The following is a 13,793-nucleotide window of genomic DNA, read 5'->3' on the forward strand; positions in this document are numbered from 1 at the left end:
TTTACACGGTTTAAGTAAATGTCACAATTCTGACCATGGTCCTATGACTTGACTGAGCTCTTTTGAGCTGTATATTGTAAAGCAGCCAGGAGCAGTGCATCAAAGTATAAAACATGTCACTTCCTGTCGCCAGCAGATGGATCTGATCAGGGCGGGACTGTGAATATGTGAATGAGGTTTGAGGCTGATAGAACAATGCACAGAGGAGTTATAATAAATCCCTCTTTCTTGGCGAATCATCAAGATTCTACGCCACGCCACGGTCACACCGTGTTATGAAATTGTATATACCGAGGTAGTTTATATATCCATCTTGTTGAGATGACACTCATCTCAATATGAAGTTGATCTGATGAAAGCCCTACGACAAGTTCGTCAAAGTAAAAATGTCTAAAATGGCCACTAAAGCCAAAATGGCGGGCTTCCTGTTTTGTCTAGCATATCTATCCAAGAGACTTTTTTGTTTGTTATGTAAAGACACATGGCCCTACCGATTTTTGTACATGTTGGCCAATCGTGGTGCCGGGGCTGCACTTTAGGGGGCGCTAGTCAGTTATTTTGCCACGCCCATTCCTTAAAACCATAACCATATGAACATCAAGGTGAATTACCAACATCCACTGTGTCTTTCAATATCCAACTTCTTCCCCATTCTGTACTGTATATCTGATTACCCTTGATATTTGATAGCTTCTCCTTCTTCTTCATTTGGTCTAGTGGCCAGTGGCCTCTATTTCTGTTTGAAACATCAATGTGCATTACCGCCATCTACTTGGCAGATTTTTCTTTGTTCTGTTTATCCCACAGTCCCTTGGATCAAAGGATTCTAGGTCCAGTTCTATGATCTCACAGCTCTTTGATTCACAGTTATTTTATCTCAGTGCTGTTGATAATTAATAAACTCTGAAATACAACTGTCACAAATCCGAGAAAAAATCTAAATGATGGAAACACACAATAAACACCACTTGGCGGGACAATTCTGCGATGCCATCCTCCAAATTGAGGATGTTCAGTTTCCAATCCACAGAATCATCCTCTCTGATTGCAGCAGATACTTCCAGTAAGATTGTTACCTGACCTTAGTAGGGAGAATATTAATCTTATTAACAAAAATGTATACTTCTACACTACTACTACAACTAACCACAATAATAATAATAATTTCCCTTTTCACTTTGTCCGTTCTCCTTGAGAAGGGCTAAGAGTAGTTTTTATTGTTGTCCGTGCGAAAAGGTTGAATATCTATTTTAAATCCTCTGCTTTGTGTCCTTTCTAATCCTCAGAGCTCTTTTTGTACACCAGACAACCACAGACAAGGTTTTCCACATAACCCTTGTGTCTCCTGACATTATGCAGATCATCATTGAGTTTGCATACACCGGCTCTGTTACTGTGACGAAGGACAATGTGCATGATTTGATGGTCGCAGCTGATATGCTCAACATAATGGGCATCATACAAGCATGCTCCAACTTTATCAGTGAGCACCTCTGCCTACAGAACTGCATCGGCATCTGGCAATTCACAGATATCTGCCCCAGCTCCGAGCTGCAATGTAAGGCCTTCCATTACATCATGGAGCACTTTGAGCGGGTGATTAACTTTAAAGAGTACCTGGAGCTCTCTGTTCTGGAGCTTATCAAAATCCTTGGCAAAGATGCACTCAACGTGAAGAATGAGAGGACTGTGTTTGATGTCATCCTGCGCTGGATTGCCCACAATCACAAAGAACGAGAACAACACATTGCTGTGCTTTTATCTGAGGTAATTTATTTTCCTGCCACAGGTCTAGATTTACTGGACATCTCCAGCATGTATCGTAACTGCTTTAACACCTGCAGCTTGGTTCATTTAGGAAAAACACTGTTGCTTTAAGTTCTGATTCAGTTTGTTTCCACATGGACCTATTACCAACAAGTTCTGTTCCCTTGTCCCTGTGTAGGTGCGACTGTGCAAGACAAGCATTGAGTACATTGAGAACAATGTGATGACTAACCAGCTGGTGAACCTCAACCCTGAGTGCCATGAAATAGTCAACCATTCTTTCCAAATAATGTCGTCCTTAACCAAACACAAACACAAACCCTTAAAGTCATGTTTGAGTGACACTCCTGCCCGTCCTCGTTTGCCTTATTCAATCATCTGGGTCTCTGGAGGCATGAAAGAAAGCTATGCATCTTGCGATATTGAGGTGTACGATCACCTTGTTGATCGTTGGATCTACATCAGAGACAAGCTGAAGGATCCTCGGGCCGATCATGGCACCGTCTTCCTCGATGGTTATGTCTACTTTGTTGGTGGATCGAAGTTGATGGAAAACTTAGACAGCATGGTCAGGTTGGACCTGAAGACACACACCTGGCAGGAGATGATGTACATGCACTACCAACGTTGCAACTTGAGCTTAACCATACTGAATGGTTTCATCTATGCCCTTGGAGGCTTTGATGGTTATGTTTGCCTCAACACTGCAGAGCGCTACTGCCCCGAAACCAACCAGTGGACGCTTATTGCACCCATGATCAAGGGTAGGAGGAGTGCAAGCTGTGCAACACTGGATGGCAAGGTTCGTTATGTATGGTAATAATAATGAGTAGTATCTTTTTCAGTTCTAATGATAATAATCCTGAATTATTTGTGTATGACAACACAGTCACCAGTTAAAACAATGAAAAGACCAGACTAATCACTGCTGCTCCATCTCTCTTCAGATATACATTTGCGGTGGTTTAACCAGGAGTCATAGCTCGAGGACGGCTGAATGTTATGATCCAGAGACCAACCAGTGGACACTGATCAACCGTATGAACATCAGTCGAAGTCAACACAGAGTTGTTGCATATAATAACCAAATCTATGCAGTAAGTACACATAGCACTGCTGACGTCACCTCATTACCCAAAAGACTTGACTGACAGTGCTACGCCAACAGATACCTTGTATTTATAATCAGTTATATCCTAACCACAGCCAGATGTACATATTTTATCAGTTTAAATAATTGATGATAGTGCTTGGTCATTGAGTGGTGCAAATGTAAGACCAAAATGTGGTGTATCTGAAGAAAAGCAATTGTTGAGCTACAGTTTTTGCAAAAAGCACATTTATCCATCAGGACTCCACAGCTAGCTAAATGTTAGCATGCTAACATGGTGTAATATTCACTGTTCACCATCTTAGTTTGCTAAAGCAATTCATAGGGACATATGTCTGTACCAAATCTTATGTCAGTTAATTCAATACAAAGCTTCATGCTTCGATTTAAAATGAGGGATTTTTTATGTAATGTAAATATTAAGATATTTTTACTTAAAACCATTAATGTCAACCTCATTGTGGCACTAGACCAGATGTCAGAGGATTATCTGAACGTCTGCACCAAATTCCACCAGTATATGGAATATTTTGTTCCTGAGAGAAAAGAGACAACAATCTGGACCTTCTAATCCAACGGTCAAACTAATCAAACCGCCTTATACTTTATTCTGTGCATTCTGTGAAATGTATGTTTTTTTCTCCATTCAAAGCCTTGTCCCAAATCTTTTCCTCCTCCAGATCGGTGGCTTTAGTAATGTAAACCCTCTTAAAAGCATTGAGACCTACATGCCCCTGACCAACACCTGGAGCATGCTGTGCCCCATGTGTATCCCACGAAGGAACTTTTGCCTCGAGGTGATAGAAGACCAGTTCTATGTCGTTGGGGGCTCCAATATCAGGACCAAAAGTTATCATGCAGAAGTCTATGATCCTCACACGGACAGGTGGTGTTCCATCTCTGACTCAAAGATGTCCTACGACGGCATGAGCTCTTGTGTTGTGTCCGGAATCCCCAACATGGTTGACTTTGCTTTCCCTCGAGACTCTCTACCACTTTTCTAAAAGTCACGGAATGTGTGACTAATACATCTTTTGATATCTTATATATATTGTATGGTGCATATTATACCTGATGAAAGTCATGTCTCACAGGCAGGGTTCCTACGGTCATGAAAAACCTGGAAAAGTCATGGAATTGTAAAATGTTTATTTCCAGGCCAGGAAAAGTGCTTGAAAAAAATAAAATCCCAAAGGTTTTGGAGAAGTCATGGAAATTTGTTATATTCATATTTTCATGTCGTTCATTTACGCTGAGTTTTAAATAATTCATATGCTTTTAAAAGAAATACGCTCAAAATATAAGCAGGCATACGCTTTCATACTAATTGAAAAGTTCGGTGGGGAAGCAGGCGGGATAATGCACTATGCCAGGGAAGTGTAGATTTAACCATGCTTGGCTACAAATGGAAAAGTACATGTCATGGGTTACAACAGACAAAGACCCGGGACGAGCAAATTGTAGGTTGTGTGGTGGCAAAACATTCGATATTTCAAACATGGGAGAGGCGGCATTAACGAGCCATGCCAAAGGAAGCAAACATCAGAGCGCTACTGCTACCGAAGCTACAGCAACCCCCATGACCGGCTTTCTCACCACAGCGAGGCCAACTGCTACGCCGAGCAGCACGTCTCTCTCTTCGGCTACCAAGCAGGCATCGATAACCGATGCTGTAACGAAAAATGAAATCCTAACTGCGGAGGTAATGTGGGCACTGAAGGTGACCAATTCGCATTATTCTTTTAAATCATCCGAAGATGCCAGCCTGCTCTTTCGACGAATGTTCCCCCGATAGCCAGATTGCAACACAACTTGCTTGTGGCGAAAGCAAATGCGCATATCTCTGCTCGTTCGGGCTCGCTCCCCACTTCAAGAGTCTCACGTTGTCCAACGTGTTGAGGCAAAGGGCCTATGTAATGCTATTTGACGAAAGCCTGAACCACTATTTACAGTCCAAACAGATGGATTTGCATGTGAGGCTATGGGATGGCGCCGATGTGAAGACCAAATACATCGGCTCTGAGTTCATGGGCCATTCATCTGCCCTTGATGTCGTTGGGAAAATGACCAACCTGCTGTCAGAGATTGGAGTCAACAACCTTATCCAAATATCTATGGACGGCCCAAATGTGAACTGGAAAGTGTTCGAAATACTCCAGAAGAGTGTGCAAAAGGATGTGGGAAAGTCGCTTGTCAACATTGGTTCGTCACTGGCTGTTCCACGACTGCCCTGCTCGTCACGAAGATTTTCGTGATGGCAACTGGTTGCAGCACCAACATGCTTCGATTTTGTAATCACCGATGGATCGAACATGTCAACGTGTCGGAACAAGGAATGCTGCTCTGGCCGCACGTAAAAGCCTACGTTGAGATGGTAGGAAAAGGTGAACTACCCAATCCAAAGGTGAAGTCATTTGAGGCTCTGAAGGAGCGCTGTGCAGATCCTCTCTTCACCGGGAAAGTGGCAATCTTCAATAGCGTTGCAAGAGAAGTCACTCCATTCCTCACCGCCTACCAAACAGACAAACCCATGCTTCCCTTCCTCGGTGAGGACATGTTCAAACTGATGAAAGGTAAGCATAAACATATTTTGAAGGCATACATGTTCATATCTGTTTTAAGCATTGCAATAAAACAGCATTATATTTTGGCTTTTAAATATGTCTTGTAACATTTTGACAATTTCAATAATATGTTGGATGAATGTAATAGGTTAATAGAGCACCGCCACATAACTTGATGATAACAAATTATGATTAAAAATATATTTCTTTGTAGAGCATTTGAAAAACTTTAAAACTTTCTCTGTACTGTACCTATTCAAATGTAGAAGGTGGGTCGGGAGGGACCCTCCCTCTTCTAGTGCAATGAGGGTTAATTTTAGTTAATCTGCATCTAGAAAATTAATTTATGAATTGGGTACTATTCACTTGTTTGGCGTGTCTGATCAGATAGTGTATCATACTCACACATGACCTTTTATTTTGTGAATTTGCTAATTAAGAGTGATCAAAATGAAAATGTGAAATATTTGAAATTAATTATTATTTTCATGTCAATATTTGCAGGGCTCATGGGACGATTTCTGAAGGAAAAACCCCTGAGGGAGGCCACCTCCACACTGAAGCTCCTCCATGTTGCTTTTCAGGACAGCAGTCTGCACAAAGACGCTTCCAAGATTGACATTGGATTTGCAGCAGAAACCACCCTAAACCAACTCAAGTCTTCCAAGAAGATTTCAGAGAGGCAGGTGCTAGAGATCAAGATGGACTGTAAGAAACTCTTGATCACCCTGACTGAGAAGCTGCTGAAAAAGGGTCCAGTGCATCACCAACTGGTAAGAAGCATGCAGTGCCTTGACCCAAGACGCATGGCCGTGTCCAAGGAGCTGTGCGTGCCTCAAATGAGAAGAATGTTGCACACACTTGTTGAGGCCAAACATGTTGACGAGTCAGCGTGCAATGACATCCTCTGAGAGTTCAGTGAGTTTTGTGACTCAGCTGCTCTTCAGGCCAACTTCAGGGAGTTTGACCCCAAGACAGACCGGGTGGACACCCTCCTGTACGAGACAATGGGGTCGAAACCATCATTTTCCAGAGTGTGGGATGTGGTGAAGGTACTGCTTGTCCTGTCTCATGGACAGGCCAGTGTTGAGCGTGGATTCTCAATCAACAAGGAAATGATCGTAGAGAATCAGAAGGAGAAGTCCCTGGTGGCTCAGAGGCTTATCGTCGACCATGTCAGGTCTGTTGGGGGCGTAAACAAGGTAGAGATCACCAAAGAGCTGTTGCTTTCAGCTGCAAGAGCCAGGCAGAAGTACCATGGGTACCTGGATGAAGAGAAGAGAAAGAAGGAGAGGCACGGCACTGACCTGAAGGGAAAGGCCCTCACAGATGAGCTGGATGACTTGAAAAAGAAGAGGGCAAGAATGGATGCTGATATTAGCGCACTTCAGAAATCAGCAGATGAATATGCTGAGAAAGCAGAAGCTACAAGCAAACTGACCTTCATCACCAAATCCAACAGCTTCCGCCGAACTGCAAAACAGAAGAAGGTATCTCTGCTGGAGATTGAAAAGCAGATAGATGCGAAGCTTGCAGAAATGAAACACTAAGCTGGCAAGTGACTGTTCAGTTAAGGTCCCGTGGACAGTAAGACACAAGAAAGCACTTTTTTTTTTTCTCTTTACAACTTGGTCAGGTTGCCACCAGCTATTCTCTCTCACTAGCCTCTCAAGGGGACAGAACTGTGTGTCTGTGTGAGTGTGTGTGTCAGTCAAACACAAAAAGCAAGCACTTTATATGCGAATGTTGTTTTATAAACCTGTTTAAATGTGAAATTGTTTTTGTTGATTTATGGTCAAAGAGTTAGTTGCCAACTCAACGTTTTGTTAAAATGTGCACTACAAAAGGGAAAGCAATGTGTGCACTAGCTGGATGCTACTACCTACTAAAGCTCTTGTTGATGTGTCTGTGTTATGAATGCCTTTCAACCAGAGTATATTTATAAATGTTTATTCTTTTAATCAAACTATTGTCTCTCATTCATTTGTGTCATTTAAGGTATACTGTATGCTTTGGAATTCTCATTGTTAGTTTAAATTCTACATTTTGTCACTTTTTCATGTATACACCGAGATTTCAAAAAATGTTTGGTCATGGAAATTTGGTTTAAAGTTATTGAAAAGTCATGGAAAAGTCATGGAAATCCATTGGTCAAAATGTGTATGAACCCTGCACAGGCCTCTGCAGGAAGATTCTTTAGATAGAGATGTTTCATGTTTTTTACAAATAGGCTCCATCCTGTCCCTGGTTTTGGGATGTCATGAAGTCTCCCTTCTCTAGAAAATAAAAACAAACAATAACTCCTATGTTACAATACTTAAATGTTACTGTGTGTGTGTGTGTGTGTTTTCGACGGCTGTCCCATCACTTTAATACCAAAAAATACCAAATAAAATCACAACATGCACTCCATAATGGCTGCTCAAAAGTGAAGCCAAAGCGTCTTGCTCGCCACCTTGTGACTGGCTGCCAGGCGTTTGTTTTTCTTCTTCTCTCATTTATTAGGGCCCGAGCACCGACAGTACGAAGGCCCTATTCCTTCTCGTTTGATTATTCAGGAAAATTAATAAAATTTTTGACAGCTTAAACATACTCCAAAACTCACCAAACTTTGCGGGTGAGTAATGCCTGTTGAAAATGTACGTATTCTGGAGTAATTGGAAATGGTTGTAGCAAAATGGCTCAACGGCGCCCCCTAAAACACAGCAATTCTGTCAGGTTTAACACATCGAAATTAGGTGCACACGTGTAGCATGACTGGACAACCAATTTGATTAACACAACAGGAAGTTTGCCATTTTGGATTTAGTGGCCATTTTAGCCATTTTAAACGTATATGTTAACAAACTCCTCCTAGAGCTTTCATCAGATCAACTTCAAATTCAGTGAAAGTCTTCTTGACTCCTTGGAGATTAAAACTCAAATTGTGAGTTTTCATCACATGCGAGGCGTCAAATTTGTCATGATTCACCATCAAAAGATTAAGATTAGGTTTCAGATTCCTTTATCGGACATACATTGGACATCCAATCTACTCCAAACTGGACATGTATGACAAGAGTCCCGTCCTGATGACATCTACACAGAAAACATGACTTAAAATCACAGCGCCCCCTGCTGGCAATAGGAAATGTCTTGCTTTAGGCACGTCTTACACTTTGATGTACTCCTCCTCGTCCATTGACCACAACCATGTCAAACTTTGTCAGAAGGGCCTCAAGACATTGATGATGAAGTCTTATGGAAAATGTGAGTTTTCATCGAACACCATGTTAATGGCATGGTGTCAAATTTCAACGAGTCACAGAGACTCATGAAATTGCTGTAACTTCCGTGTACATTGTTCAATCTCCCTCAAACTACATGTGTGTAACAACAGCCTCAACAGCCTTTCCTCAGTCAAGTTATCAGGACTGCTGCCTTCTGTTGTTCTGATACATCCCACTCGCATAACCCTGCTACATATCCTTCTCACATATAAAACTATAACACTTCGCACTGCTAAAAAATAAACTTTTCGATGTAGTGCTACACACAGGGAAATGATTACTGCCTACTGTTCTTCTGATACATCTCACTGGCATAACCCTGCTATATTCCTAGACACCAATGTTAAGTCTAGTGCTGAGGGCTCCTTGTGTGTACATCTAACCTAGTCCCTCTACCATCATTTAGACAGGCCATACCTTTTCCTTTAAGCAGTTCTTCAAAAATCTCTATGTACTATGGGCATTAAAGTCCCAACACCCTGCTACCATCCAGCTCTCTAATTTGTGTAAGCTTATCAAACTTTAGATTTCTACAAGGGCTGTAGTAATTGATGGTTCTTCTTCCTCTGTTTGGTTTATTAGCAGATGGCAACCAACATCAAGGTCAATTACCACCATCCACTGTGTGTTTCAATATCCTTCTTCTTCCCAATTTGGTACTGTATATCTTAATACCCTTGATATTTGATAGCCTATCCTTCCCCTTTGTTCGGTCTAGTGGTGAGTGGCCTCTATTTCTGTTTAAAACATCAAGGTGCATTACTGCCATCTACTTTGTTGTTCTTCTTCTACGTTCCCTCATCCACCATCAATGTATTTCCTCTACTGAAGGGTTATTTAACATTTAAAGGGTTATTTACCCTGCCTCTTCTTCTTCCTTGTTTGGTTTATTGGCAAATTTGTCCTTGTTATGTTTATCCCACAGTCCTTTAGATCAAAGGATTCTCGGTCCAGTTCTATGATCTCACAGCTCTTTGATTCATAGTTATATTATCTCAGTGATGTTGATAATTTAAAAGCTATAAAATACAACTGTCACAAACCCGAAAAAATAAAAATGATGGAAACACCTAATGATCTCCGCTTGGTGGGACAATTCTGCGACGCCATCCTCCAAGTTGAGGATATTCAATTTCCAATCCATAGAATCATCCTCTGTGATTGCAGCACTTACTTCCAGTAAGCTGGTTACCTGACCTTAGTAGGGAGAATATTAATCTTATTGATTAATATTTATACTTTCTCACTACAATTACTACTACTACAACTAACCACAATAATAATAATAATTTCCCTTTTCACTTTGTCCCTTCTGCTTGAGAAGAGTAGTTTTCACTATTGTTTTCCGTGCAAAAAGGTTGAATATCTATTTCAAATCCTCTGCTTTGTCTCCTTTCTAATCCTCAGAGCTCTTTTTGTACACCAGATAACCACAGACAAGGTTTTCCACATAACCCTTGTGTCTCCGGACATTATGCAGATCATCATTGAGTTTGCATACACCGGCTCTGTTACTGTGACGAAGGACAATGTGCATGACTTGATGGTCGCAGCTGAAATGCTCAACATAATAGGCATCATACAAGCATGCTCCAACTTTATCAGTGAGCACCTCTGCCTACAGAACTGCATCAGCATCTGGCAATTCACAGATATCTGCCCCAGCTCCGAGCTGCAATGTAAGGCCTTCCATTACATCATGGAGCACTTTGAGGGGGTGATTAACTTTAAAGAGTACCTGCAGCTCTCTGTTATGGACCTCACAGAAATTCTTGGCAAAGATGAACTCAACGTGAAGAATGAGAGGTCTGTCTTTGATGTCATCCTTCGCTGGATCGCCCACAATCCCAAAGAACGAGAACAACACATTGCTGTGCTTTTATCTGAGGTAATTTATTTTCCTGCCACAGGTCTAGATTTACTGGACATCTCCAGCATGTATCGTAACTGCTTTAACACCTGCAGCTTGGTTCATTTAGGAAAAACACTGTTGCTTTAAGTTCTGATTCAGTTTGTTTCCACATGGACCTATTACCAACAAGTTCTGTTCCCTTGTCCCTGTGTAGGTGCGACTGTGCAAGACAAGCATTGAGTACATTGAGAACAACGTGATGACTAACCAGCTGGTGAAGCTCAACCCTGAGTGCCATGAAATAGTCAACAATTCCTTCAAAATAATGTCGTCCTTAACCAAACACATACCCAAACCCTTAAAGTTATGTTTGAGTAACACTCCTGCCCGCCCTCGTTTGCCTAATTCCGTCATCTGGGTCTCTGGAGGCCAGAAAGAAAGCTATGCATCTTGCGATATTGAGGTGTACGATCACCTTGTTGATCGCTGGATCTGCATCAGAGACAAGCTGAAGGATCCTCGGGCCCATCACGGCACCGTCTTCCTCGATGGTTATGTCTACTTTGTTGGTGGATCTCAGTTGATGGTGAACTTAGACAGCATGGTCAGGTTGGACCTGAAGACACACACCTGGCAGGAGATGATGTACATGCACTATCGACGTTGCCACCTGAGCGTAACCATACTGAATGGTTTCATCTATGCCCTTGGAGGCTTTGATGATTATTTTGGCCTCAACACTGCAGAGCGCTACTGCCCCGAAACCAACCAGTGGACGCTTATTGCACCTATGATCGAGGGTAGGAGGAGTGCAAGCTGTGCAACACTGGATGGCAAGGTTCGTTATGTATGGTAATAATAATGAGTAGTATCTTTTTCAGTTCTAATGATAATAATCCTGAATTATTTGTGTATGACAACACAGTCACCAGTTAAAACAATGAAAAGACCAGACTAATCACTGCTGCTCCATCTCTCTTCAGATATACATTTGCGGTGGTTTAAACAGGCGTTATAGCTCGAGGACGGCTGAATGTTATGATCCAGAGACCAACCAGTGGACACTGATCGCCAATATGAACATCAGTCGAAGTCAACACAGAGTTGTTGCATATAATAACCAAATCTATGCAGTAAGTACACGTAGCCCTGCTGACGTCACCTCATTACCCAAAAGACTTGACTGACAGTGCTACGCCAACAGATACCTTGTATTTATAATCACAGTTATATCCTAACCACATGTACATATTTTATCAGTTTAAATAATTGATGATATTGCCTGGTCATTGAGTGATGCAAATGTAAGACCAAAATGTGGTTTATCTGAAGAAAAGCAATTGTTGAGCTACAGTTTTTGCAAAAAGCACATTTATCCATCAGGACTCCACAGCTAGCTAAATGTTAGCATGCTAACATGGTGTGTTCACCATCTTAGTTTGCTAAAGCAATTAATAGGGACATATGTCTGTACCAAATCTTATGGCAGTTAATTCAATACAAAGCCTCATGCTAAAAATTAGAATGAGGGATTTTTTTATGTAATGTAAATATTAAGATATTTTTACTTAGACCACTAATGTCAACCTCATTGTGGCACTAGACGAGATGTCAGAGGATTATCTGAACGTCTGCACCAAATTCCAGCCGATGGCTGATGAAATATTTTGTTCCTGAGAGAAAAGAGAAGAATCTGGACCTTCTAATCCAATAGTCAAACTAATCCAACCGCCTTATACTTTATTATGTGCATTCTGTGTAATGTATGTTTTTAAAAAAAAATCAAATCCTTGTCCCAAATCTTCTCCTCCTCCAGATCGGTGGCCTTAGGAATATACGCCCTCTAAAATGTGTTGAGACCTACATGCCCAAGACCAACACCTGGAGCATGCTGTGCCCCATGTGTATCCCACGAAGGAACTTTTGCCTTGAGGTGATAGAAGACCAGTTCTATGTCGTTGGGGGCTCCAATTTCAGGAGCGAAAGTTATCATGCAGAAGTCTATGATCCTTACGCGGACAGGTGGTGTTCCATCTCTGACTCAAATAGTTCCTACTCCGGCATGAGCTCTTGTGTTGTGTCCGGAATCCCCAACATGGTTGACTTTGCTTTCCCTCGAGACTCTCTGCCACTTTTCAAAAAGTCAGGGAATGTGTGACTAATAAATAATTTCTGTTACAACTTTTACAACCTTTGTTCATTCCCTTTATTTCACATTGCTTTTCACTACCCCGCGCTACTAGACGGCTGAGGCCGCGCAACAAGCGCCCACAGCCACGCTGCACCCCCTCACCGCATCACAAAATCACAGGACTTATTATTTTACCTCCTTTCTCCTCTCCTCTCCGCACACTCACAATCTATATCAATGCCTATATAACTAATGCAGAATTTGTTTTAACAGGTTTCTGCTTACCTTTTGGTTTGGTGCCTTGTGAGTATGTGGAGAATCGATCGGAGCGGCCTCAACCTTTGGGTCTCCGGTCTTCCTGGTCAAAACTTGCCACCAAGTTTTGTCGTGTTCTTTTGTCCCGAGGTATGAGAAGAGCCGGCCTCGGTTTGGTTCAACAAGTATTTATTTAGAAGCAATGAAAAGGCACAGCCATGGGCACTCAATGCACAGCCTCGGCCATCCAGCAGCACGGGGCAGCCAAGAGTCGCCCCGAACGGACGGCGGGTGCAGTACTTATAATAGTAGGTTTAACTTCATTGGTCAATAACGAGGGGGAGTCGCCGTGGTTTATACTTGGCTCTCCCTAGATGGTGCGCAGGCGTGGTCCCAGCCTCTTGGCACTGGAATCCGCGAATGATGAGGAGCCGCTCCCAGTTACGCCCCTCCTTTGACAGTTGCTGGGCAAATCTTCACATTCTGACAGTGTTTGGTTTTGTGTTTCACAAACAAGCCTTGACTCGGCTGACGCCTTGTGAGTCTTCAGTAGTTTTGCAGATCCACATGTGCTTATACGGTGTTGTTGTTCATTGGAGTGAGGAACATTGTGTTCCTGCTTTATCGGCTGTATGTTCTGTGTGTGTAAGCATGCGCATTTTCCAGACAAGACAACGCCTTTCCTATCTGGCTTCAGAACCTGGGGCAGCTGCTTGAATTCTTTCTAAGGCGTAGGTCACAGTTTCTTATGAGCACAGTGCATTCATGTATGTGTGATGTTGAATAAAGCTAAGGGAGGTAGGCTGTAATATAAAAAAGGTTAGGTATGAGAACAAGTTTAAGT

At 42.1% G+C, this 13,793-nt stretch overlaps 3 protein-coding genes across 3 annotated transcripts; all 3 read left to right on the top strand.

Moving 5' to 3' along the window:
• Nucleotides 1-944: 944 nt before the first annotated feature.
• On the top strand, nt 945-3,882 carry LOC117769799 (kelch-like protein 10). The gene is made up of 5 exons (XM_034598938.1): nt 945-1,063; nt 1,287-1,767; nt 1,946-2,569; nt 2,715-2,864; nt 3,559-3,882. The coding sequence occupies exons 1-5, from the start codon at nt 945-947 to the stop codon at nt 3,880-3,882; spliced, it is 1,698 nt and encodes a 565-aa protein (XP_034454829.1).
• Nucleotides 3,883-5,249: 1,367 nt separating this feature from the next.
• On the top strand, nt 5,250-6,353 carry LOC117769800. Its single transcript, XM_034598939.1, has 2 exons — nt 5,250-5,451; nt 5,947-6,353. The coding sequence occupies exons 1-2, from the start codon at nt 5,250-5,252 to the stop codon at nt 6,351-6,353; spliced, it is 609 nt and encodes a 202-aa protein (XP_034454830.1).
• Nucleotides 6,354-9,771: 3,418 nt separating this feature from the next.
• LOC117769801 (kelch-like protein 10) lies at nt 9,772-12,721 on the top strand. The gene is made up of 5 exons (XM_034598940.1): nt 9,772-9,890; nt 10,119-10,599; nt 10,778-11,401; nt 11,547-11,696; nt 12,380-12,721. Exons 1-5 carry the CDS (start codon nt 9,772-9,774, stop codon nt 12,719-12,721), a joined length of 1,716 nt encoding a protein of 571 aa, XP_034454831.1.
• The last annotated feature ends 1,072 nt before the right edge of the window (nt 12,722-13,793 follow it).

Source organism: Hippoglossus hippoglossus, chromosome 10, assembly GCF_009819705.1.
Source record: "Hippoglossus hippoglossus isolate fHipHip1 chromosome 10, fHipHip1.pri, whole genome shotgun sequence".
NCBI lineage: Eukaryota > Metazoa > Chordata > Actinopteri > Pleuronectiformes > Pleuronectidae > Hippoglossus > Hippoglossus hippoglossus.